Here is a 24,818-nt window from a genome sequence, read left to right as displayed (position 1 = left end):
TCAGTTCAGTTCAGTCACTCAGTCGTGTCCAACCCTTTGTGACTCCATGGACTGCAGCACACCAGGCTTCCGTGTCTATCACCAACTCCCGGAGCTTACTCAAACTCATGTCCATCAAGTTGGTGATGCCATCCAACCATCTCATCCTCTGTTGTCCCCTTCTCCTCCCACCTTCAATCTTTCCCAGCATCAGGGTCTTTTCCAATTAGTCAGTTCTTCACATCAGGTGGCCAAAGTATTGGAGCTTCAGCATCAGTCCTTCCAGTGAACACCCAGGACTGATCTCCTTTAGGATGGACTGTTGGATCTGCAGTCCAAGGGACCCTCAAGAGTCTTCTCCAACACCACAGTTCAAAAGCAACAATTCTTTGGCATTCAGCTTTCTTTATAGTCCAACTCTCACATCCATACATGACTATTGGAAAAACCATAGCTTTGGCTAGACAGACTTTTGTAGGCAAAGTAATGTTTCTGCTTTTTAATATGCTGTCTAGGTTGGTCATAGCTTTTCTTCCAAGGAGCAGGCATCTTTTAATTTCAAGGCATTAGATAATAGGAGATAATTATGTTAACAGGCCGCTGGCCATCTGCATCGTCGTGTTGCTGCCTCATTCCTGAAAAGACCATTGACTAAATCATATTGAGGTGCATAAACTTATGATCTTGAATTAAAATGTAAACATTGCACCACCTCACACCCATTATGACAGCTACTCTATTATTAAAAAAAACCCAGAAAATAACAAGTGTGGGTGGAGAGAATACAGACATTGATACCCTTGTGCAGTATTAGTAGAAATATAAAATAGTGTAGCCGCTATGGAAATCAGTATGATGGTTCCTGAAAAAAATTAAACATGAAGTTACCTAGTGTTAGAAGCGTTAGTTGCTTAGTCATGTCTGACTCTGTGCAACTCCATGGACTGTAGCTCGCCAGGAGCCCCTGTCCATGGGATTCTCCAGGCAAGAATACTGGAGTATTCTTTCTCTTTTTTCACACCCCTGGGCCTTCCCCGTGACTTTCAGAGATGGGGCCAAGCCTGACCCCACCCTCGGAGGAATTGGGCTGGTCAGTTTCATGGGAGAAAGTTCCTTGTCTGAAGCACCTGTGCAGCTGCTGTGGGCGGGCGAAGGCAGAGTTACCCAGTCATGGAGCACCTCAGACTTGGGTTCTTGGAAATGAGTGATGGGCCTGCAGGGTTGACGCCCCATTTCCAACTCCGAGCCCAGAGATGAACATGATGAAAGGGGAGGCATATGTGCTGGCTGTGCTGTTTGCTGGCTGGCAAGAGGCTGATGCTTGGCCTGTCTGCTCCTTGTCCCCTGAAGGTCTGTGTGGTTTCCTCGTCCCGGCCGCAGTCTCCGGACCAGCTCTTCTCCAGGCAAGCGAGCGAAACTTCCGCCTCCCCTAGGACCTCGGACAGCAGCATGGTGCCCGTGGCTGACTTCGATTACCCCCCAGAGTTCTCCTCCTGCCTGGACAACTCTGCAGCCAAGCACAAGCTCCTCGTCAAGCCCCGCAACCAGCGGTCCAGCAAGATGAGGCGGCTGTCTTCGGTAACCGGGCAGAGGCAGGGTGGGCAGGCCCCAAGCACCCAGACACCCTGCTCCTTCCTTGCAGGGTCCCCATCCTCTGAACCACCACCTACCCCTGTGGGACCTATGATCTGTGGGACCATGACCAGACTCCAGAAGCTGGGAGTGCTTGGGGTTTCAACGCCCCTCCCAACAAAAACAGTTATTTATTTGTTCGGTCATTCATTCTACAACACGTGCCAAGAGCCTGCTGTGAGCCATGGGCCCCCTTCCCACTGCCTTCAGTGTGATGTCCACACCGCAGGCCTGGCACAACCAGGCCCTGCCTGCTTACCTCCTCCTGTTCTCACCGAACATGTTTTGACTTCCTTTCTTCTTTTGGAGCTCACCAGGCTGTCTCCCATCCCAGGCCTTAGGACCTGCTGTTGTATCCCCTGCTTGGGAAACCCCCTGTTCAGCCCTTGGGAGGATGGGCTCCTAGGTCCTCCCTATGAAGTTCCCCCTGAGCATCCTGTGGAAAGCAGCCCACCACCCATCACTGTGGGCACTTTCTCCATGGCACTGCCCACACACAGATGTGACCTTTGTAAATGGAGGTGCTTGGGTTTCGCTGGTGGTTGAGACGGTAAAGAATCTGCCTGCAATGCAGAAGACCTGGATTCAATCCCTGGGTCAGGGAGATCCCCTAGAGAAGGAAATGGCAACCCACTCTAGTATTCTTGCCTGGAGAATGCCATGGACAACTCTGAATGCCATGACATGCATGACTCATGAATGCCATGGACAGAGGAGCCTGGCAGGCTTCAGTCCATGGGGTCACAAAGAGTCAGGCATGACTGAGCGACTAGCACTTTGTCACTTTCTGTGAGAAGACTGTGCTTCTAGCCCCAGAGAACACTAGTCACAGAGATGCCATCCCCGTGGATGTTAGTGGAGTGCCTGAATGAATGATCAAACGTGTGTGAGTGAACGACCGCGAAGAAGCTGAGCAACTAGAATGGACACTGCCTGGGGCGAGGATCCACCTAGAGGCAGAGGGGTGGTGCCCTGTAAGGACATGCTGCCCAGGGCGGGCATCAGCTGGTCCCCATGGGAGATGAGAGCGCACTCGTGCAGTGCATCAGGTTCACAGGACAACTGTCCCGCTCACCGCTGCCACACCCCCTCCCCAGAGGAGCTGAGAAGCAGGGTGTGGGGCCAGCCTGGCCACCCAGAATGACAGGGCTAAGGAAGGGATACTCAGAGACGGACATCCCCTCCTCCTTCCCTCAAGACAAGACCATGAGGTGTTGATGAGGTACCAGGGCAAGCTGGACACTTCAGCTGGAGGCAATGGGTAGGCTTTCTCAGATTTCAGGGACGCCCTGGAGAGAGTGGCTTTTCCTCTGGGCATGTGGAAGGCACTTTCCTTTTTTTTTCTCCCTGTCTCTTGCTTATTATATTATGGAAGTGGTTTATAATTTATGTTCCAGAACCAAAATTCTAGACTTGATATAATTGGTTTACAGACTGCTGCTGCTACTGCTAAGTCACTTCAGTCGTGTCCGACTCTGCGCAACCCCATAGACGGCAGCCCACCAGGCTCCTCTGTCCCTGGGATTCTCCAGGCAAGAGTACTGGAGTGGGGTGCCGTTGCCTTCTCCGTCAATCAATACTACATCTAATCAACCTGGAAAGGAGAAACATCAATGTAGGATTTTCCCTCCCAGTCACTGCTTCAGAATCATGGTTAACACCCACATCTGGGGAAATCCCTGTTCCAACCATCTAGACTTTAAATAAAAGGAATAGTGATGAGCTCAGAGATGTTATAATTTGCCCCAAGTCATACAGTAAGTTTTGTTCCTCATCTAAAGGTTTACATGAAGTAATGTAGGATTTTCACATTCTTTAATTGTGGAAGGTGCTTTTTAAACTGACGCCAGCAGGATTGAATTCTGAGAGAAATAACGCTGCAGAAAGGAGGCCATGTTACCCTCAGGCTAATGTCCTGTCCTGTCTCCCCTGCAAACTGGGGGGGGGCCCTAGGTGTTTGGGCAAATGTTTCTGTGTGCAGTGTCTCTCCAGTTAAAGGCTCAGTGCCACTGGGACTTGCAAGACCCAGTGACTCCAATCTGCCTTCCCGCATGCTGAGTGCGGCCACAGGACAAGGGCAGAGCCAGATCCCTCTGGCCCAGGTCTGAGCTTCCTTCCCATGGGGATGTCTTTTGCCCTGGAAGGGTGTGTGTGTGGCCAGCCACTGCCTGGCCAGGACTTGGCAGCAGGAAGCCCAGCTCGTACTCCGGGTGGAAATGCATCATCCTCTCTTACTGTCCCCTGGGCAGAGCTCTTCCTCTTTCTTTACTTTTGAACTTGACTTAGCTCTTGAACCCCATCTTTTAGAATAAGAAGATTTCAGACAGATTTACACAGACTGATTTAGGCAGTCTGTGTAAACTCGGTCATTCCTCAATTTAAACTCTGCCTTCTGCACATCTTGCCCGCTTTCTGGGTCAGGAGCAGAGGTTTTTTGGAGGTGTCTTGTTTTCTGGATTGCACAGAGGTGTCACTGTTGGGTCCATGCCAGCTTCCTCCTTCCTGGTCCCCCACTGTAACCCCCTTGGAGCTGCCAGTGGCTCAAGCTGGATGTACCCAAGCCAGGCCTGCTCCTCAACTTTATGTGGACTTAGCCTGAGTTCCAGTCATTTTAAAACATGACCCATATCCTAAAGGATTTCCACATGAAGGATTTCCCTTAGTAACATAAGACCAGTAAAACCTTGCATGCTTGCTAAGTCGCTTCAGTTGTGGCCGACTCTTTGCAACGCTATGGACTATAGCCCTCCAGGCTCCTCTGTCCATGGGGATTCTCCAGGCAAGAATACTGGGATGGGTTGCCGTGCCCTCCTCCAGGGGACCTTCCCAACCCAGGGATTGAACCCACATCTCTCATGTCTCCTGCATTGGCAGGTGGGTTCTTTATCACTAGCACCACCTGAGACACCCCAATAACATCTTAAGAACCTGAAACCTTTGAAAATTCTTCTGGGAATTTCACATATTCCTCTTTTCAAAACCAGAGGAATAGGGTTGTGCATCATGGCATGGCTAGCTTTGGTGTCGTCACAAACATCCCGGTTATCTGGTATTAGCAAGCAGATGCCAGCTGGAAAGTGTTAAAATAACAACAAAACCTATTGTAGACAGTCCCCTGGGTCTTTCCTAAAAAGAAGGAGGTCACTGCATGTGTGCAGCAGCCAGGGTGATGCTTGAAAAGTCTTAAGTCTAAAGTCTTGTTGAAAACACCAGCGTCAATGCTCTCAGCCTTTTGGTCATTTTCACATTTGCTTTTGAATGATCCTGATTACCTTGATCGCCTTTCCTTCCTAAAAGAGCAGGAATTGACTTTGTGGATAGCAGGGAGGAAGTGGACTAACTGTAGATTCCAGAGACCTTTCGGAAGAAAAATAGTCTCTCAGTTGTGTCTGACTCTTTGTGACCCCGTGACTGTAGCCTGCCAGGCTCCTCTGTCTGTGGGATATTCCAGGCAGGAATACTGGAATACTGGAATACTAGTCATTCCCTTCTCCAGGGGATCTTCCTGACCCAGGGATTGAAATCAGTTCTCCTGCATTGCTGGCGGATTCTTTGCTGTCTGAGCCACCAGGGAAGCCCCAAGGCTATGTCTGATTGTCACACCACACCAGGCAAGGCTTTCTTCAGGAGTGAAATTGGAGATAGCTCTGGAGGTCCTGGGGGAGCCCTGGAGGTGAGCAGGGAGCAGCCAGCCAACCAGTCACTCAGATCCAGAATCTGGCACATAACAGTGGCAGGGGCTTGGCTTGACCTGAGTAGGGAGTGGGAGAAATAATTTAAAACGGAAGAATATAAGACTTCTAATTTAGCTGAAAAGTCTGGGCTTTGTCCTGTCAGAGATGGTTTGCTATTGACTGTGTTGGACATGATATGAACTGGCTTTTAGGCAAACCAGCCTGCCTTCACTGTGAGTGTACAGCCCTGGAGAGGGAGGACATTGACATGGGACACGGGCTCTGGGGCAGCATGGGGGTCAGAGGGAACAGCTTTGCCCCTCAGCCACCTATTAGCTCAGTCTTGGCGGAGCCGGGGACCTCTTTGAGCTTCCAGTTCTCCAAGTGCAAAGAGGACATGAAAAGAAAGTGAAAATGTTAGTCGCTTAGTCCTGTCCGACTCTTTGCAACTCCATGTGGGATTTCCGAGGCAAGAATGCCGGAGTGGGTTGCCATTCCCTTCTCCAGGGTATCTTCCAGACCCAGGAATGGAACCCGTGTCTCCTGCATTGGCAGCTGGGTTCTTTACTACTGGGCCACCTGGGAAGCCCTATGGGGAGGCCATAGGCTTCCTAATATTCGTCCTAATGCTGCTGTCCATTGCCCCTTTACTTTCAGAGAGCACAGTCGGAATCCCTGAGTGATCTGACCTGCACCCCAGAGGAGGAGGAAGTCGATGAGAAACCACCACTCCAAGTCAGCACAGAGGAGCAGCCCAGCTCTGGGCAGCAGGAGGCAGGTCAGGACAGAGGCTCTGAGCCAGAGGGGCCGGCCCCCGTGTTGCCACCCGCAGGGCCCCGTGTGCGGCGGGCGCGCCTGCAGCACTGTCCGGCGCTCACTGCCAGCATGGAGGAGGAGAGCCCCCCAGGGGAGAACCCCTCCAGCCACCCGGCCACCCCGGAGGGCACCCCGGAGGGCACGCTGGAGGCCACCCTGGAGGTCATGGAGGTCACAGAGCCCCTGTCAGGCCGAACTCCCCACTCGGAGTCCCCATCTCGCCCAGAAGGCTGCGCCCACCCTAATTCCGACAGTGAGAACCAGAGAGAGGACCTGTCCTCGGAAAGCGCGTGTTCCCCCGGCGAGGACACAGCGGATGAGGCGGTTTCTGCGTCGGGAGACAACGTCGAGGGTCGACTGTCTCCCTGCGTCCCCGAGGGGGACACGACCCCTCCCGAGCCAGGCCCCGCCGCCACCCCGGGGACCCCCCCTGATCCAGACGGAACAGACAAGGCGGGCCAGAAGGAGCCACTGCCCACGCTGGACTTGCCGACGCCAGAGGGTGCAGGGCAGGAAAGTCCGTCCGCGGCCCCCAGCCCGCCGCCCCCCAAGAGCTGCTTGAAGCACAAGGCCCCCTCGCCACCCGCCTCCGAGGCGCCTCCCCAGGCGCCTGCGCCCCGATCCCCGGAGCAGGGGGCCGCCCCCCCGGGGCCCCCAAAGGCCGAGCGGGCGGGGGCCCCCTCGGGGGCCCCGGAGCGCAAGACAGAGCACGGAGGCTGCGAGGCGCGCGGGGCCGCCAAGAAGTTCTCGGTGTCGTCTGGCCGGGAGTGGCCGCGCGCGGGAGGCCGCCTGCTGGAGCCCCGTGGCCCGGCCGTCCGACTGCCGCTTCTCCGGAGCGCCCCGGCCTGGAAAAGCGAGGCCGCCCTCGACGACCTCCCGCTGGCCCCTGAGCCCCAGGGCCCCAAGCCTGGCCCTCGGAAGCTGCCTGCTCCGGCCGAGCGCGGCTCTCCGGACACGGCCGACCCGGCTGCCCAGGAGCGGGCGGCAGGCGTGGAAGGAGGCCCGTTCCCCGTCAAGCTCCGCTCCACGTCTCTGTCCTTCAAACACAGAGAAGCTCCCTGCTCGGAAGGGAAGGCCATCAAGAGGTACAGCGCGGAGGTCAGGCTGGAGAGAGGAGGGCTGAGCTTGCTGTCCAGGGACGAGAAGGGGCCTCCGGGGAGCGGCCCCTCCACCCGAGGCGCCAGGTCCCCCAGTGAGCCGGGGAAGGCCAAGACCCGGCCCACGGAGCAGCTCAGCTCCAAGCCGCCCCTGCCCAGGAAGCCCTTGCTACAGACCCTCACTCTCCCGCAGCTGCCCGCGCCCCCTGACACCAGCTCTGGGGACCCTGAGAAGGTGGGGCTGCCCATGGACCCCCGGAAGGAGAGCCGGGCTGAGAGGAGGTCACCGCACAGGGCAGTTGGTAAGAGACCAGGTGGAGCGGCCTGGGGAGGGTGTGTGCAGAGGACAGGGGGAGATCCGGTCAGCTGGACCGTCTCTCTGGGCATCCCTAAGGTATGTAAATGCATTCGGTGGAAACCTTGCTGCCGGAGAACTGGAAGAAAAATAAAAATTTCTGTTGATAGCACTAACATATTTGATCAAGAGTTAGGAATGGAGAGGACTTTCCTGGCAGTCACTGGTTAATACTCCTTGCCTCCAGGGCAGAAGGCACCAGTTCCATCCCTGGTTGGTGAACTAAGATCCCATGTGCCCTGTTCAGAGAAGTCAGGAAAATGTAGAAACATTCCGGGAGGAGGTGGGGTCTTCAGTGGACCACTCACATGCTTCTTCCTCCAAAGGCCCAGACTCCGGGACATGTGTGTTCTCTGGATGGAGGTCCTCCTGGGGCCTGAGCTGGTTCTTTTAATAAATGAAGCATCTGGCTCTGCTGTCACTTAGCATCATTCTGACCTTTCCTCCCAAGGAAAAAGCTCCTCGTATTTTACAGTCAGGTTCCCAGGGCCCAGCCTCACACAGAAAGCATCACCTCTTTTGGAGTCTGTGAGTTCCTCAGCAGGTTGGGTGTGAACTGTCCCCAAAGGGAGATGGTGTTAAGGTTGCGGTAGAAAGTAAGAAACTTCTAAAGCAACTGCCTTTTAAAATAAGACACAAAATAGATGACCTTTCTGTGTCTTTGACATGCATCACTATTTATAGTGTCTCATGAAATCTGTTGGAAACAGATATATTCAGCAGAGCTAAAGACTCTCTCATGGCTGATTTCTTTTATTAATGGCACTTGGTGTGCCAAAAATGGAACTAGGCATGCAAGTTGTGTGTGTGTGTGTGTGTGTGTGTGTGTGATATGGGGGCCCCAAGGAGAAATTTTTCCATGGTAGATTTTGTAAAACAGCACAACTTTCAGGATATTTCAAGTGGGTGCTGTAAGTCTAGTGCTCCTTTAGGACTCATTGTGCAACAGCTGAAATAGAAGCCCGTTCTTCAGGATCCCACACCCTAAAAGAGAGAAGGGCACACACGAGACAGGTTCAGAGATGCTGTGATCTTTCTCCTAAGATATTAGTAAAAGTGCCTTGTATAAAGGGCTCTGTGTGGACACAGTGGGGGAAGGAGAGGGTGGGAAGAACAGAGAGTGGCCCTGAAACACAGACATCACCGTGCGTGAAGTGTGGGAAGTTGCTCTGGAACACCTGGAGCGCTGCCTGGTGTTCCCTGACCGCCTGGATTGGTGGGGAGAGGGGGTGGGAGGGAGGTTCAAGAGGCAGGGCTCATGTGTATACTTAGGGCTGATTCACCCTGTTATATGGCAGAAACCAACACAATGTGGTAAAGCAATTATTTGCCAATTAAAATAAATTTTTTTAAAAATCAGAAAATTAAAAAATAAAGATAATCAGGGGCTTTAAATTCCTAAGGCGACACCCAAAGATGCAGGTGTTTCCAGGGTGAAGTTTTCAGAAAAACATCCCCGAAAGAGCCACCACAGGTAACTTTGCTGATTCAGACCCCTTGGCTATAATTTGCATTGCTGCTGTTGCATTAGAATAATAGGGAGCTTTGGGGGAGGTTCAAACTGTAACTGGTGATCCACTCTGCAAATTTCCAGATTATTGAAGCTATTATAGAGTGATTCAAAAAGCCACTGAACTAGCCATGGAGGAGGGGGCTGCAGATAAAACCCTGACATCAGCACCATCCACCTTCGTGGCCTAGAATTGAAGATGTCTTCTGTCACGGGCTTGCCAAATGAATGGAACTTAAACGCAGGATACTCAGCTTCGTGGTCAGAGCTGGAAAAGAAACTTCAGCGGGCGATGCTTGACACATTGATAATTTGTAACTTCCTCAGCCTAAGCTGGGAGGGTTAGGCCTTGTTCATTGTCAAGAGCAGTTGGCTGGAGTGGTCTGTAGTTAGAGACCATAGAAAAAATCATCTGTTTTTTCTTTTGATTAAGGTGGCACTAGTGGGCACGACTGAGTGACTTCACTTTCACTTTTCACTTTCGTGCACTGGAGAAGGGAATGGCAACCCACTCCAGTGCTCTTGCCTTGAGAACCCCGGGGACAGGGGAGTCTGGTGGGCTGCCATCTATGGGTCGCACAGAGTCGGACACGACGGAAGCGACTTAGCAGCAGCAGCAGCAGTGGTAAAGAACCCACCCGCCACCGCAGGAGACGTAAGAGATGCGGGTTCCATCCCTGGGTTGAAGCACAACTGAACACAACTGAAGCAACTTAGCACAGCACATAAAATACGCTATCATACTTACTCATTGCTTTGCTTAAATAGTGGAAGAGAATTGTCTCATCTGTCTAACTTTGTTAGCATTCTCTAAGCCATAGAAATAACTGACTCAGGTGAATTCTGGAAGGGAAGAATCCTGGTCACTATAGGGGGCACAGGGAGTGATTTTCATATCAGTGCAAAGAGAGGAGATAATTCTCACATTCTTTTGGGAACTGACCCTCTCAGTTAGGGTTTAGTCACTGAGTCTCGTCCAACTCTCTGCGACCCCGTGGACTGTAGCCCACCAGGCTCCTCTGTCCATGGGATTCTCCAGGCAAGAATACTGGAGTGGGTTGCCATTCCCTTCTCCAGACTTGAGGCATGAGAGCCAACAGAGGGTGGGGCTGCTCTCGTCCCACCTGGGACTGTGGAGTCTGGGGGCTGCCTCCCACAGGCCAGAGCAGAGTCTCAGAGCTCTGGCTCCTGGAACCCATTAAGTGGAGTGGTCTCCACTCCTTCCCCAGACACTGGGTCTGCTCGTGGTTCAATTCGTTATTATAACTTCTGCTACTGGCCTTGCCCCCAGATTACAGCAGCTAAAGGCAATTAAATTCACCTAAAACATACAGATAATAAAAAGTTGTAATAACATATTACCCAGTTTTCTAGAAAGGCCTAATTGTTGCTGTTCATTATCTCATTATGACAGCATTTTATCCAGAGCCCCCAGGTGGGCTGCCACCTCCCCTGTCCCCCTGAGGGTGATGGAAGGGCCCCAGATGGGCCCTGTTCTGCCTCGGGGACTCCAGCTCCTTCCCTCCCTCTCCTCACACCCTGTCTGTCTGCTCTCAAGATGAAGAAACCCCAGGATGTGGTATTCAGGGAGAATATGGTGGTGGTGGCAATGAACAGGAGCCCAGCTTGTCGCCTGGGCTGAGTCTCATGGGGCCCCTTGGGGTGTTCTCTGTGAGCCCAGCACGTTCGTGCTCATCAGCATGCAGGAGACTGGTGAACCTGCTCACCTCCCTGCCGTAGCCAGTGAATGGCCCTGGGCTAGGATCCCTGCTCGTGTGTGCAGGACAGCTCCCACGCCTCTGCTGGACCAGTCTGTGAAAGTGGTGGTCACTCGGCTGTGTCCAACTCTGCCGTCCCATGGACAGTAGCCCACCAGGCTCCTCTGCCCACAGAACTCTCCAGGCAAGAAGACAGGTCGATGGCCATTCCCTTCTCCAGGGGATCTTCTCAACCCAGGGATTAAACCTGGGTCTCTTGCCTTGCAGGCAGATTCTTTATTGTCTGAGCCAACAGGGAAGCCCAAATATTGAGGAGCAACCACCCACCATGGGGCTAGAACCCACAACCCTGGGATTAAGAATCCCATGCTCTGCTGACTGAGCTGGCCAGGACCAATCTGTCCCACGGTCTAAATTACCAGGCTGGAAGGACTCTTCTGCTCACAAGATTAGAATTAGCGCAGGGAAAATGGTGAAATATTGAAGACACAGAAAAAAGTCATCACTTTTCAGCTCATTCTCTGGACGTTATTCCTGTTGGCCTGCCTTCTAGTCGTGTGTGTGTGTGACTTATCTTCCATGTGGGCACTTGCTGGGTATTTTGGAGAGTAGCTGGACACTGCTGTTCTCACCAGGGGCCTCGTTGGTTAACTGGTCTCCACCTCCAGTCCAAACTGACTCCTTCCAGGCTGGTGACAGTGGCACAGCAGGCCCTGGAGCCAGGCTCACTCCTTCATGCATCTGGTCTTTCAGCATTCACATACTCCTGCCTCACACACGTGCTGTTCTGACCCCGAAAGGCAGTCAGGAAGAGCATGGCAGCCTTGCTGTCCGGGAACTTAGCGCCCAGGGAGGCAGCAGGTGGTGAGTGTAGGTAGATGTCCCTCTTGTCTTTGGATGTCAGAGACATTTTCTGAAGGAAATGAGCTCAAAGAGATTGTCACGTTCTCTAATGGCAGTTATTTCAGTGTATTCAAGCTTGTTTAAGTAGAATACAAGGAGTTTGGTGGGGGTTTTTTTTTTTTTTTTGGTGTCCTAAAAATATATTCATGTCTTTTGTTCTTAAAGAAAACCAACTTCATTCACACCTACCCTTCTTTTTGTCCTTCTCCTTCCCCCATGGTCCCTTCCTGGCAAGTAAGCATGGTCCACACTCTGGGCCTCAGCTCCCCTGCCTCCTCTGGGCTCCTCAGACCGTGTGCATCTGCTTATCCCCACCTGCTGCCCAGTGTGGTGACTCCCCCTCAGCAGAGCCAGGAGGGACGCCGGACCCCTCAGCAGGTGTGGTGCCGGTGTCCTGCAGCTCGCCTGCTCTCGCCACGCTGAAGCTCCAGTACTTTGGGCCCCTGAGCAAAGAGCCAACTCCCTGGAAAAAACCCCGGTGCTGGGAAAGATTGAGGGCAGGAGGAGAAGGGGGAGACGGAGGATGAGATGGTTGGATGGCGTCTCTGACTCAGTGGACATGCGTGCGTGATCAATTGCTTCAGTCGTGTCTGACTTTGTCACCCCATGGACTGCAGCCTTCCAGGCTCCTCTGTCCATGGGATTCTCTAGGCAGGAATGGGAGACGGCGGAAGACAGGAAAGCCTGGCATGCTGCAGTCCGTGGAGTCACAAAGAGTCGGGCACCACTGAGTGACTGAATAACTGACTACAAAGGGAGAGAATTTTGGGGGATGTTGACATTGTTCTGTGGCCCATTTGTGGTGGCTGTCACAGGAATCTTAAGTCTATATTCAAACTCACAGAACTCTATGGCAGAAAAATGAGTTTCACTGTATGTACATTTTAAAATAACCTTTTAAATGACAGAAAAAGATGTATCAGCCTCCTCTCCACCCACCTCTGAACCTCCCTGAGCCCCTCCCACACACACATACACATGCAGAACGCACCACCACTAATAGAGTCATCCCTGCTGTTTCTCATGCCGGCTGTGGTCAGAGTTACATCAGTGTTGACAGGTAGGTGCAGCAGTTTTTGGTTTTTTTTTTTTTGAGTTTTTATTTATTTTGGGGGCCACACCAATGGGCATGCAGGATCTTAGCTCCCCAATCAGGAATTGAACCTGCGCTCCCTGCAGTGGAAGCACAGAATTTCAACCCCTGGCCTGCCAGCGAAGTCCCCAGCAATCTATTTTTTTTATCATAAAAATGCTATCCATGTTAGCTTGCAATTAGACATTTTCAGTCCACAATAAGGAGTGGGCATTTTCTCTGATCAGAGTGAGCCACTTGTCCTCATTCTTTTTAAGGGCAACGTGTGTGTGTGTGTGTGTGTGTATGTCTAATCGCTCAGTTGTGTCTAACTCTTTGCAACCCCATGGACTGTAGCCAACCAGGCTCCTCTGCCCATGGAATTCTCTAGGCAAGAACACTGGAATGGGTTGCCATTCCCTTCTCCAGGGGATCTTCTTGACCCAGGGATCGAACCAGGGTCTCCTACACCGCAGGCTGATTCTTTACCATCTGAGCCACCAGAGTACATATACCATATATTGTTTAGCCATTCCACTGCAGAAGGGCATTCCAATTGTTGAGAGGTTTTTTTTTTTTTTCCTTTTGCTAACACTGCTGCAGTAACCATCCTAGTTCGTTTTAGTTCTGTGTGTTCACACAATCATTTCTCTAAGTTAGGCTAGACAGTTTTTTGTTGTTGTTGTTGTTTGGCCATGCCGTGAGACTTGTGGGATCTTAGTTTCCTGACCAGGGGTCAAAACCGGGCCCTCAGAAGTGAAAATTTGGAGTCATAACCACTGGGGAATTCTATCTCTAGGATAGATTTCTTTTTTTAAGATTTATCTATTTTTGGCTGTGCTGGGTCTTCATTGCTGCTCGGGCTTTTGTCTAATTGTGAGAGCAGGGGCTACTCTCTAGTTGCGGTGTGCGGGCTTCTCATTGCAGCAGCTTCTCGTTGCAGAGCACAGGCCCTAGGTGCATGGGCTTCAGTAACTGCAGCAAGTGGGCTCAGTAGCTGTACTCCCAGGCTTCGTTGCTCTGTGGCCTGTGGGATCTTCCCGGACCAGAGATCAAGCCCATGTCCCCTGCCTTGGCAGGCGGATTCTCAGCCACTGGACCACCAGGGAAACCACAGGATAGATCCTTAAAAGCGGATTTTCTGGCTCACAGAGCTAGAAAGTTTTAATTTAATAGCCAACTTCAGATGACCCTCATGAAGGCTGCACAAGTTTACACTTCTCAGAGCAGAGATGAGATTGTTTCTCCGCCTCTCATCTGCACTAGGAGTTGTCAGGCTATTTTAGTTTCTTGTCTTCCATCTGATGGATGAAGATCAGTCATGTTTTACACCTTGGTCCACGCGTCCTGGTCATGCTAACGTGCAGGTCTTTGTCCTCCCTCGCCTGCCCCCAGGCCAGCTCTCCGCACCTTTAACCTGACCCCTGCAGCACCCTCTCCCTCCAACTCTGTCCTCACTCTCTCTTCCCAAGTCATGGGTCTAACCCTGGAACTTTCCTCTTTAAAACTTGTGAATGTCAGTGGACATCTAGGTTGCTTCTGTGTCCTGGCTGTTGTAGATAGTGCTGCTGTGAACACTGGGGTACGTGAGTCTTTTTGAACTACAGTTTTCTCAGGGTGTCGCTAGGGAGAAGCTGCTGTGTCACACAGGGAGCCCAGCTTGGTGCTCTGTGATGACCTCGAGGGTGGCGGGAGAGAGGCTCAAAGGGGAGGTGATACATGTATACACGTGGCTGCTGTGCGTTGTGAGGCAGAAACCAGCACAACATTGTGAAGCAGTGTTCCTCCAATTAAAACAAATTTTTTAAATCCTCTGGATGCCTCCCCATTATATTTAGAATAAAATTCACACTCCCATGTAAGGCATTTAAGGCAGTTTAGATTCTGGCCAAAGTCAACATTTCTGCCTCCCCAAGCTCATCTGCCACCCCTTCCCTCCCTCTGACATCTCCTCCAGCCCCACCCCTGCCAGCAGCTCCCTGAGAACATCAATGGCTTCACTTCTGTAGGACATCTGTGCCAGGGCTGGGATGGGTGGGGAGTGCTCCTGACCTGCAGCGGGTGGCCCTCCGCCCTGTTTGTGCGACCAGGGGCAGGGATGGGGCAGGGAAGTTTGCCAGGCAGGCACTGGGTGGGGACACTGAAGAGCCTGGGTTTGGAGGTTTGATTCTGGGGTCCATCCCACAGGGGCTGTGAGATTCTGAGCAAATGAGTTTGTCAACTGCTGTGTCTTAGCTTCCTCCTTTGTGAAATGCGGTTAGTCGTAACTCACAGGGCAGCAAGAGCATTTTAACTGCAGACCGTGATGTGGCTTCATACCGTACAGTCACACTTCCCAGGGATGTGCCGAAACCTGCTCTCGGCTGTGCGGGAGGGTGTGGGAAGGGGATTCTCCTGCCCCAGCTTTTTAAAGATTATTTATTTTATTTTGGCTGTGCTGGATCTTCATTGCTGCGCACGGACTTTAGTTGCAGAGAGGCGGGGGTCACCGTCTAGCTGCAGCGTGCAGACTTCTCACTGCAGCGTCTTCTTACTGCGGAGCACGGGCTGCAGCAGTCTCAGCTCCCGTGCTCTGGAGCACAGGCCTGGTAGTTGTGGTGCTCAGCCTTAGTTGCTCCGAAGCATGTGGTATCTTCCCTGGTCAGGGCTCAAACCCGTGTCTCCTGCATTGGCAGGTGGGCTTTTTACCACTGAGCCACCAGGGAAGCCCTCAAAATTATTCTCAAATTACAGTGTCTTTCTATCCTCATATCCATATGAGGTACTGGCTCCATCACCTGGCAGGACAGGGAGATCGGTTGTCTCTGTGCTCAGAAGACTCTGGTCGTTATCTTCTGCTTAGAGACAGACAGTGGTGGTTGAGCAAATGAGCTTGCAATCCAGGTTCCTCCATCACAGCTCTGTGCCCTGGAGCCTGTTGCTGGCTCCCAGGTCACCACCATGAGGTGTGGGAGTCGGGCTGGATGTTGGTACAAGGTCTGCCAGCCCTCACATGCTGAGGCTTTGGCTCAGGCCCTGAACTCAAGCAAAGAGCCTGGCCAAGCGTCTGACCCTTGGAGCCTCCAGTTCACACGCCCTTGGGTGACCAGATGCCCAGCCCTGCACTTCCAGATCCAGATGTGGTTCACACGTTGACTTTTCTCTAAAAATGCTTTTTCACAAATTTTCCCTACGAGTCACAGAGCCTTAAAAGAGTTAAATGAGTGAGTGAGTGGGTTATTTTAGTCACTTAGTTGTGTCCAACTCTTTGCAACCCCATGGAGTTGCAAACCCCGTGGACTGTAGCCCACCAGGCTCCTCTCTCCATGGAATTCTCCAGGCAAGAACACTGGAATGGTAGCCATTCCCTACTCCAGGGGATCTTCCCAACCCAGGTAATTGAACCCGGGTTTCCTGCATTGCAGGCGGATTCTTTACCATCTGAGACACCAGGGAAGCCCCACCCCAAACTGTTATAGTTGGCGCTTTATCAACAAACAGAGCAGACTTCAGGTCCCCATTCGGGGAAAAAAAAAATCACAGAAACTCCTGCTCTGGAGCCTGCACAAACCCCGGCCCTGGCATGGACTGCCCCTCTGTCCCCTCCACGGATACGCTGGGTTACCAGACCCTGGGCAGCGTTGACCCAGAACACTAAGTCCATCAGCCCATCAGGCCATCAGCCCTTTTCACCAGGACCGGATTTGTTGTAAAACCTTGACACGCTCGTAGTTATCATCACAGTTTAACTGTGTCCTATGTGGGTCAGTGGGCACGAGATGCTGTACTGACCTGTCCGTAAGCCAGGGGCAGAGGGCACAGTCCAGGCTTTTCCAGCTCTCACTTGTTATGATGTAAACACTCCAGGGGGAGACAGTGAAAGCAGCAGGGGCTTTTTTTCCCAGACGGGTGTGTGGAGGTTGTGAGAGAAGCGATGAGTAGGCGAAGGGAAGTACGAAGGCGAAGGGAGCAGTGTACGGACAGTCTGCCCGCCATGTCCCGAGAAGGAGGCTGGCAGACACAGCAGCGCTTCTCTGGGAGCTGCACTGCGCCATTGAGTTCAGAGAGGCAGGTTCTTTGCCCCTGCTGGTCTGGGGTCTTAGGAAATGGAAGTGGGAGGGGGGATTCCGGGTAAGCCTTCAGAGAATTGCAGAGGAGGAGTAGGAGGGCAGGGGCAGCCGTCGAAAACACAAGTAGTCCCAGGACCCCAGGCAGTGTGGAGGCCAGAGAGGGCGTGAAGAGGGTGAGCAGGAACTGACTTCTGTCCCTGGTCACCGCCCAAGCACCGCGTGAGTCCTGATTAATTTGGAGTGCTTTTTTTAAAAAAAACTTTTTTAAAAAGATTACATGATAAAGTAGAGGCTTCCCTGGTAGCTCAGTCGGTAAAGAATCACCTGCAATGCAGATGAGCCAGGTTTGATGACTCAAAATAATTTTGTTGACTGAGATAGTGAGCTTCAACCCCTGTCAGAGCCCTGCTTTTCTCCAGTCTCCTTGTCAGAGGTGAAGGCTGGCATGTGCTGGCTGTTGCTGGGAGAACTGTGTGGCCAGACATCAGGAGCCAAGAGAGAACAGAGAGCACGACCAGCCAGTGAGTGTGAAGAGAAGATCTGAGAGGAATAAAAGGACCCCTTCCTGCAGGAAAACTCCAGAAAGACACGGATTATGAGTACTCTCTGGAAGGAGAAGTTGGGAAGGGGGGATGAGACGTGCAGACTTTGGGTGAAATGAGCCACACTGCCTGCCTCTGTGTGCCCAGCGACTGCTCGGTTCTCTGGACGAGAAACAGCACAGAGTTACACCTTGGATAAGCTAATATCAGAACAGCACCTGGTATGTAGTCGCTGCTGGCTGTTTGTTAAGTAAATAAGAAGTTCTGGTGACCAAAAGCCTATGTCAGTGGGGTGGTTGGTCAGCTGGCAGATGTGTTTAGTACCAAACAGTGGGGCAAACGTCTCAGGAGAGTTCCAGCAGACTTAGGAGGGGGAATGTGTCCAACTGAGTGACCGGAACAGGCTTCCTGGAGGAGGCGATACCCAGGCGGGAGCTTGGTGGACTTGAAGGGATGATCCTGGAGTCGTTGTCCAACCTCTCCTGGACCATGGCCACAGCCTCCCACCCACCTCCCCGCCTCCAGCCCCACTCACACTTACTCCCCACGCAATCTCCTCCAGAGTATACCCAGGGTTTAAACCTATAATGGACAAGAAAAAGGCCAGGAAGACCCCCTCAGTTGGCCCACCCTGTCCTTCAGCCCCTCTGCCAGCATCGCTGTCTTTTGTCCCCTTTCCTTGCCTTCTTCAGGTCCCATTTGCAGACAGTATCCTCAGCTCCCACCCATCGGTGTTACCCCGTGTCCACAGCACGTTGTGAAGTGTAGCGAGTTCCGGTTTTCGCCACGTATTTATTTTTGGCTGCGTTGGGTCTTTGTTGCTGCACACAGGCTTTCTCCAGTTGCGGCGAGTGGGGGCCTGCTCTGTACTTGTGGCGTGCGGGCTGCTCATTGCGGAGCATGCGCTCTGGAGCACAGGCGCTGTAGTTGTGGTGCAGGAGTTTAGTTGCCACGTGGCATGTGGGATCTTCCCGGACCAGGGATCAAACCTGTGTCCCCAGCATCGGCAGGCAGATTCTTAAGCATTGGACCACCAGGGAAGCCCAGAGCTCTTTAAAGAAACAATTTTCTCTTTACCATCTTAGTTTTTAAGCACAATCCCTGCCCATAGCAAACAAGGAATGGATGAATGAAGGAATGAATGAATGGGAGGGTGGAAGAAGGGAAGGAGGGGTGGGGAGTAGAAATGCTGGGCCCTGGCTCAGAGTAGAAGGTAGGGCTGGCTTACACATTTGGAAGCAATCTGAGCAACTGTGAGTGCTGGTTAAGAGTTGAACAGAGAATACTTGGGAAGGAAGAGAGAAAGGCTGAGGATTAGGAACAAGGGGAATTCCAGGTTTATGAGCAAGAGTCCGGCAGGGTCCTGGAGGTGGGGTGCCCACAGGGGGCTACATGGTCCCAGCTGAGCTGCAGGGGTGAAACAGCTGGAAGACAGGCAAGGCCCCGGATCTGTGGTCCAGCGGTTGGGCGGATGGATAGTGGTGTTCACATCGTGTCTGAGTCCGGGGTTAGCTGAAGAGACACGGGCAGAGGAGAATGGAGAATGGGAGCTGCAAGGAAGTGGCGAGGTTCTGGAGACATTTTTCTCTGAGCTGTGGGAGACCCAAGCATTTTACAGAATGACGGGGAAAAGGTCAGCATCCAGGGAGAGTCTGAGAGGGCAGAGGGGACAAGGGGCGAGTTGAGGCGATGGAGCAGGTTCGCGGGGGCCAAGGGCAGGTCCGTGCGTGTGCAACCCTGGTGGGAGAAGAAGCTCACGGGGTGGTGGCTCTGTCTCTCACCCCTTCTTGTTGACCGGGGGTGGGAGAAGGGGACTCCACGTTGAACTGGAGGCCGAAGCCAAACCAGACAGAGTAAAATCCTAAACACACCCGATCAAGGGGTGGTGTCTGTCAGGCCACAAAGAATAAGGGCACTGTCCCGCCCTGGATGTCCCCGTGTGTGCTGTGGCATGGTGCAGCCTGTGCCTGCTGACGGGGGCACCCTGTGGACACGGGAAGCAGGAAGAAGCCAGTGGAGATGGGGATTCTGGCCGTCTGCTCTGTGGGTGGTGGGCAGATGCTCAGGGAGGCTGGCTCGTGGGCCTTGAGCTCAATGAACTTTCCAGACCCCCATGAGAAGCCACTTATTTAATCACTTGGTTTCCTTGAAAAAAACAAACTGGCTTCTTTTTTCTGTTGATGAAGGGAATAAATTCTCATAATAGGAAATAGAAAAATACAGAAGAGTTGAAAGGCGAGGGAAAGGGGAAACACAGTTTTACCACCCAAAGCAAGCACTGTGAACATGGAAGGAAATTCATCACAATGTTTTGTTTTAAAGGCATTTTTTTCTTCTTCTCTCCCAAACATCAAGGAAAATAGTCGTGGCTTATTCTTGGTGTCACAGAGTAATCTTCCCCACTGGGGAAGATTGTGCTTACAATTTTTAAAAGAAAAGAGAAGCATAGTGTTCCAAGCATATCGAGTATTGGGTAGTATATACTGGTCCCAAGGGACAGGTCTGTCTTAGAGAAATCTTCTCTATCTAGGTACTGACTCTTATCTCATTCCCTAACATCCCATAGAAGGAAGGTTGCTTTTAAACGTGTGTATGGGAGCAGTTGCATTTGATTTTTCTGTGGCTCGGACACGAGAGGCGTAATCTCTTTGAATCATCTTTAACTAAGACCCTGATGCTGGGAAAGATTGAAGGCAGGAGGAGAAGGAGGCGACAGAGGATGAGATGGTTGGATGGCATCACCAATTCAATGGACATGAGTTTAAGCAAACTCCAGGAGACTGTGAAGGACAGGGAAGCCTGGTGTGCTGCAGTCCATGGAGTCGCAAAGAGTCAGATATGACTTAGTGACTGAACATAACTGAGAAAACAAAGTCCCCAAAAGAAAAGGACCAGTGTCTCCAAGGAGGCTTGCAGACCCCCACCCACACACGCACCCCAGAGCCCCTGTGCAGTGTGCTGTGGGTGGGAGAAGTCACGCCAGGTTGGAGGTGGCCAGGATTGCTTTGTATGACCTGTGTCTTTATCCTCAGAGAAGGTAGCAGGGCCTGGAACCAACGGCCAGCCCGCGCCACCCTGGATCACCGTGGGGCGCCAGAAGCGCCGAGGACCTCTGGAGCAGCCCCCCAGCCAGGAAGACAAACCTGCGGCCCGGACCTTGAAGTCTGACACAGGAAGGCCTGCTAAGGTACCCGAGAAAACCCAGGTGCTTAGAGCGGACCCTCTGTCTCCCTGTGTATGCAGGGGAGCGCCCCAGGTGGGGGCTGGGGGCTGGGACCCCGTGATGGCCCCATGTCCTGCACGGTCATTATAGCGACCGTTGCCTGTGATGACAGCTGATGTCTGCCCCGTGCATGTGCCAGGGGGCCAGGGCAGCAGAGGAGCCATGGACCACTCAGGCAGTGCAGCCAGCCCTCTGTTCCCCAGCTCCTTGGCAACATAGCTCAGCATCTGGAGAAAGGGACCCGGAGTGAAAATAACTTCTCATTTGGATGCTAGGCAACCATGTCAGCAGCCCCATCTTGACTCATTTTGCAGTAAATGACCGAGCCCTGCATGTGCTGCTGCCCTGGCCGCCCACTGGGGTCTGTACTCTTCACCAACATTCGTAGGGCTGGACCCCGGGGGTCCCTTGTACACTCCAGACTGAAAACAGTTTTCTCCAACCCAAACAGTGGTGTTTAAAAGTAGGCTGAGACTCACAGCTTTTGGGTTCCCCCCAGTCAACACGGTAAAAATCCCAAATCATGTTGCAGCCATGTGGGGAAGTGAGCCTGAGCTTGCAGTTGACCTGTTTCTCTTCATCTTCACCAAAACTGCTGCTGTAGCTAAGCTTGGAAAACCTCCTGCAGGCTTAGGGAATTTATAAAACAAATAGTCACCAGTGATCCTGGCATCCACGGTCATCCAAAGTGTCCTAAAAGTCATAAAGCTATCTCTAAACATGGTTCCTTTCGCCTTTCCAGTGGAACCTGGCCCTCTGACCTGGCCAGGGCCAAGGACAGGTCAGGAGCCAGGAGCAGACCGTGAGCAAGTCCATCCTGGAGGCTGGATGGCAGCCAGTCGTGAACCAGAGCTCCCCAAGAAGGTGCCAGCAGTATGAGCCATGTGGGTGGAGAAGCCTTCGGGGCTCATCACCTGTGGTTGTGTTTGTCCCCGTCTGAATCTCAGGTGACGGGACCGCGTGTGTCTTTCTTGTGTCCTGACAGGAGCCCGTGAAGCAAGCTGACTTTGTCCGCAGCAAGTCTTTCCTGCTGGCCCCGGCCAAGCCTCCTGCGGACCAGAGGCAGGGGGCAAAGCTCCGCCTCCAGGAGGGGCTGCAAAGAGGAATCTCCTTGTCTCATCAGAATTTGGGTATGAAACCGGAAAATAGTGCTGAGCCCTTAGAAATGCATTTCCAGGTTTGGTCCTGCTTTGTTTTGTTCTGTTTTGTCTTTTATGAATTGCTTGCTGCCACGTTAATTTTTAAAAAAAATATTTATTTTACTGCACCGAGTCTCGGTTGTGGCACATGGAATCTTTGGTTGCGGCATGTGAGATCCAGTTCCCTGACCAGGAATTGAACCCAGGCCCCCTGCATTGAGAATGCAGAGTCTTGGCCACTGGACCACCAAGGAAGTCCTGCCACATTGATCATTTAATTAGTTTTTAATTACTATTATTTTTTACTTATAGAAGAGTGACTTTATTTCCCTGGTGGCTCAGTGATAAAGAATCCACCTGCTAAAGCAGGAGATGAAGGTTCGATCCCTGGGTCAGGATGATCCCCTGGAGGAGGAAATGGCAACCCACTCCAGTATTCTTGCCTGGGAAATCACATGGACAGAGGAGCCTGGCAGGCTGCTGTCCATGTGGTCTTGAAAAGAGTCATCATCTAAACAGCAGTAATAATTGCTTTATAATGTTGTATGTTGATTTTTTAAAAAACAGCTTTTATTGAGAGAATCATTTACACGGCCAAAAAAAAAAAAAATCTCACCCATTTTAAGCATACAATTCAGTGAGTATCTATTTATCAAGTTGTCCAACCATCACAGTCCAATTTTGGACCATTTCCTTCACCCTAAAGAGCTGTCCCATACCCATTCACAGTCATTCACCATGCTCCCTTCCAGCTTAAGCAACCACTAATCTGTTCTCTGTCTCTCTGTATAGTTGCCTTTTGGGGGGACCCTTCTTATAAATGGCATCATAAAATATGTGTTCTCTTGTTTCTGGCTTCTTTCGCTGAGCATAATGTTTCTAGATTCAACTTTCTTGTGGCATGTAACAGTATTTTTCAGTTTAGTTTTCATTTTGCTAAAATATACTTAACACAATTCACCATTTTAACCCTATCTTAAGTGTCCCTTTCAGGGGTGTTAAGAATATTTACACACAGAGTTCTTGCAGTTTTATCATGCAAGTTTCTCTCAATTCACCACATTGCTGGAACTGTAAATTATCCTATGCTGACATCTTCTTCACACATTTGCACGTTTTATGCTTGAGACCATGGTTAAGACATGTTTTTTAAAAGGCCTCCAAGAAGCTTAAGTGCAAATCCAAACTCTTTTCTCACGTTTCCGTTTGTTTTGTCTTCTCTCCAGCAGCCCAGTCGGCGGTGATGATGGAGAAAGAATTGCATCAGCTGAAGCGAGCCAGCTACAGCAGCACAGATCAGCCCTCCTGGATGGAGCTGGCCAGAAAGAAGTCGCAAGCCTGGAGTGACATGCCCCAAATTATAAAATAGGGCTAACAGTGCTCTGGTAAAGAATGTCTACTTCCTTGACGAGTCACTTCCTTTCAAACTGCCACTCAATCAAGGCAAACAAACTGTGAAACTGAAGAGTGATTTTATCATCAGGTTTCGAGAGAGCGAGCTCAGGGAAGAGGAAGGAACCAGGCAAGCAAGTCAGACGGACGCACGGCCACAGGCCCCGGGCCAGAGACGCCCGGAGACAAGAACACCATTGAAAAGGGCCCAGGACGAGGTTCTGTGCCCACAGGTATGAATGTGAGTCTTTCAGAATCCCCCGGAGAGAGAGGGCTCAGGCAGCGAATGAAGAAAATGCAGATGAAGCGCAGATACAGAACTCAGGTGGCCTTCCAGGAGAACGTGCGCCCGCGCCTCCACCAGAGATCAGCTCGTGTCTCTGGGCCCCCGTCCTGCCTGCGGAGTCTGTCTTCTCCTTTCACGTTTACCGTTAGGCATGACATTCATGGTGAAACGCAGACGTCGTTTTTTCCAAGAGCAGCTATCACAGGGTCCGCTTACATGAAGGCAGCCACTCCACGGAGTGGAAGGAACACAGCGGGCTCCATCGATTCATAGACTCCTTCCAAAATCAGTTTTTAAACTTTTCCACTCGTCATCCATGTCCTTCACCTTTGAACAATGCATTGCCTGTTGAATAAAAGGTTTCAGACCTGACACATGTGTAAGTGTGATTTTTACTCAGGCTGAGAGAGTGTCCTCCAGCAACTGAGTTAAATGCAATGTGTGGCATTTCGTTGAATAAGCGAATTCATGGTCAAACCTCATGTTGAGTTGATTGGGGAGTTTGGGTTGTATGAGATTCTCCCCACCCCCAGTAAAACTTTGTTGTTCATTTTTGGAAGTCAGAAGCTACTGTAGATTTTTGGCTCTTTATACAACTATTTGATACAGTGCATTAAAAATATAAGATTTCCTTTAAAGTTGACATTTTTCAGCATCTCATTAATCTAACCTGTTTGTTTCTGTTGAAAACTAGGTTATCAGTACATTAAGCAGGATGAATGTGCAGAAGCCAGCAGAGTAAAAGCATGTATTTGAAATCTCAGAATTATGTCTCAATTATATAACGCCTCTCTTTTTAAAAACCTTTCCAATTTGTTCCTGTGAACACGCCAATCTCCATGGGAATGTGTGTAACTGGGGACATTTAGCCTTCAGAATAAAAAAGATCTCATATATAGTATAATTTGATTTTATATACCCTAAGTTCTGCTCCTTTTATTGTATTTTTCCATCCTCATGAATGTTTTTCTGTTAGAACTACACTGCTTCGTTGGGTCTACTGTATTGAAAAAGTCCTGGAGTAGTTGTTTTTTTTTCCCCAAATTGATCTATTAATTGCATTCTCTTAGAGAACACCAATGCGGAATTTGCTGGTGCACGTGCTCTAAGCAAGAACTCCCTTCATCCAGTCTTGCTCCAAAAGCTTGGACATGAATAGCTTTAACTAAGAAAAAACTGTGTTGGCTATTATTACTCAGCGCCATGGTTTCTCCTGTTAGCAGAACATTTCAGATGAACCATTTTGAGGCAATGGATTTCACTGTGAGATCAAAGGTATTTGGTTCCATTTTGTTCAAATACAGGTTGATACCCTCTCTGTGTTTCAAGACTGGCTTTTGTTGTCTCTGGCACCTGAGAAGTTAGGAGAGTATAGAGTTTTCAGACTCAGGGAATTCACTGGGGTTGGGAGTGGGGGGTGGTATTGCAGCT

General features: G+C 51.3%; 1 protein-coding gene and 1 non-coding gene across 9 annotated transcripts in view; one reads left to right on the top strand and one right to left on the bottom strand.

Annotated features, from left to right (window-relative positions):
• The window catches only part of CRACDL (CRACD like), a 133,473-nt gene extending 109,714 nt beyond the window's left edge, over positions 1-23,759 (top strand). For 5 of the 8 annotated variants that reach the window (XM_061431629.1, XM_061431631.1, XM_061431628.1 and 2 more), the window contains 5 exons: positions 1,330-1,557; positions 5,943-7,500; positions 20,380-20,552; positions 21,556-21,700; positions 22,936-23,759. In XM_061431629.1, coding sequence (XP_061287613.1) covers positions 1,330-1,557; positions 5,943-7,500; positions 20,380-20,552; positions 21,556-21,700; positions 22,936-23,078 — 2,247 coding nt within the window. In that variant the 3' untranslated portion in view covers positions 23,079-23,759. Of the gene's footprint in view, positions 1-1,329; positions 1,558-5,942; positions 7,501-9,147; positions 16,013-20,379; positions 20,553-21,555; positions 21,701-22,935 lie in introns of those variants that run through there. The other 3 variants (XM_061431626.1, XM_061431627.1, XM_061431632.1) reach the window with 3 other exon arrangements.
• TRNAE-CUC (transfer RNA glutamic acid (anticodon CUC)) lies at positions 21,891-21,963 on the bottom strand. The gene has a single exon. It is a non-coding gene; the product is annotated as a tRNA-Glu (tRNA).
• Positions 23,760-24,818: the final 1,059 nt, after the last annotated feature.

The sequence above is a fragment of the Bos javanicus genome, chromosome 11 (genome assembly GCF_032452875.1).
Source record: "Bos javanicus breed banteng chromosome 11, ARS-OSU_banteng_1.0, whole genome shotgun sequence".
NCBI classification, from domain to species: Eukaryota; Metazoa; Chordata; class Mammalia; order Artiodactyla; family Bovidae; genus Bos; species Bos javanicus.
Note: the sequence above shows the minus strand (reverse complement) of the source record. Positions and strands in the feature narration are given on the sequence as shown.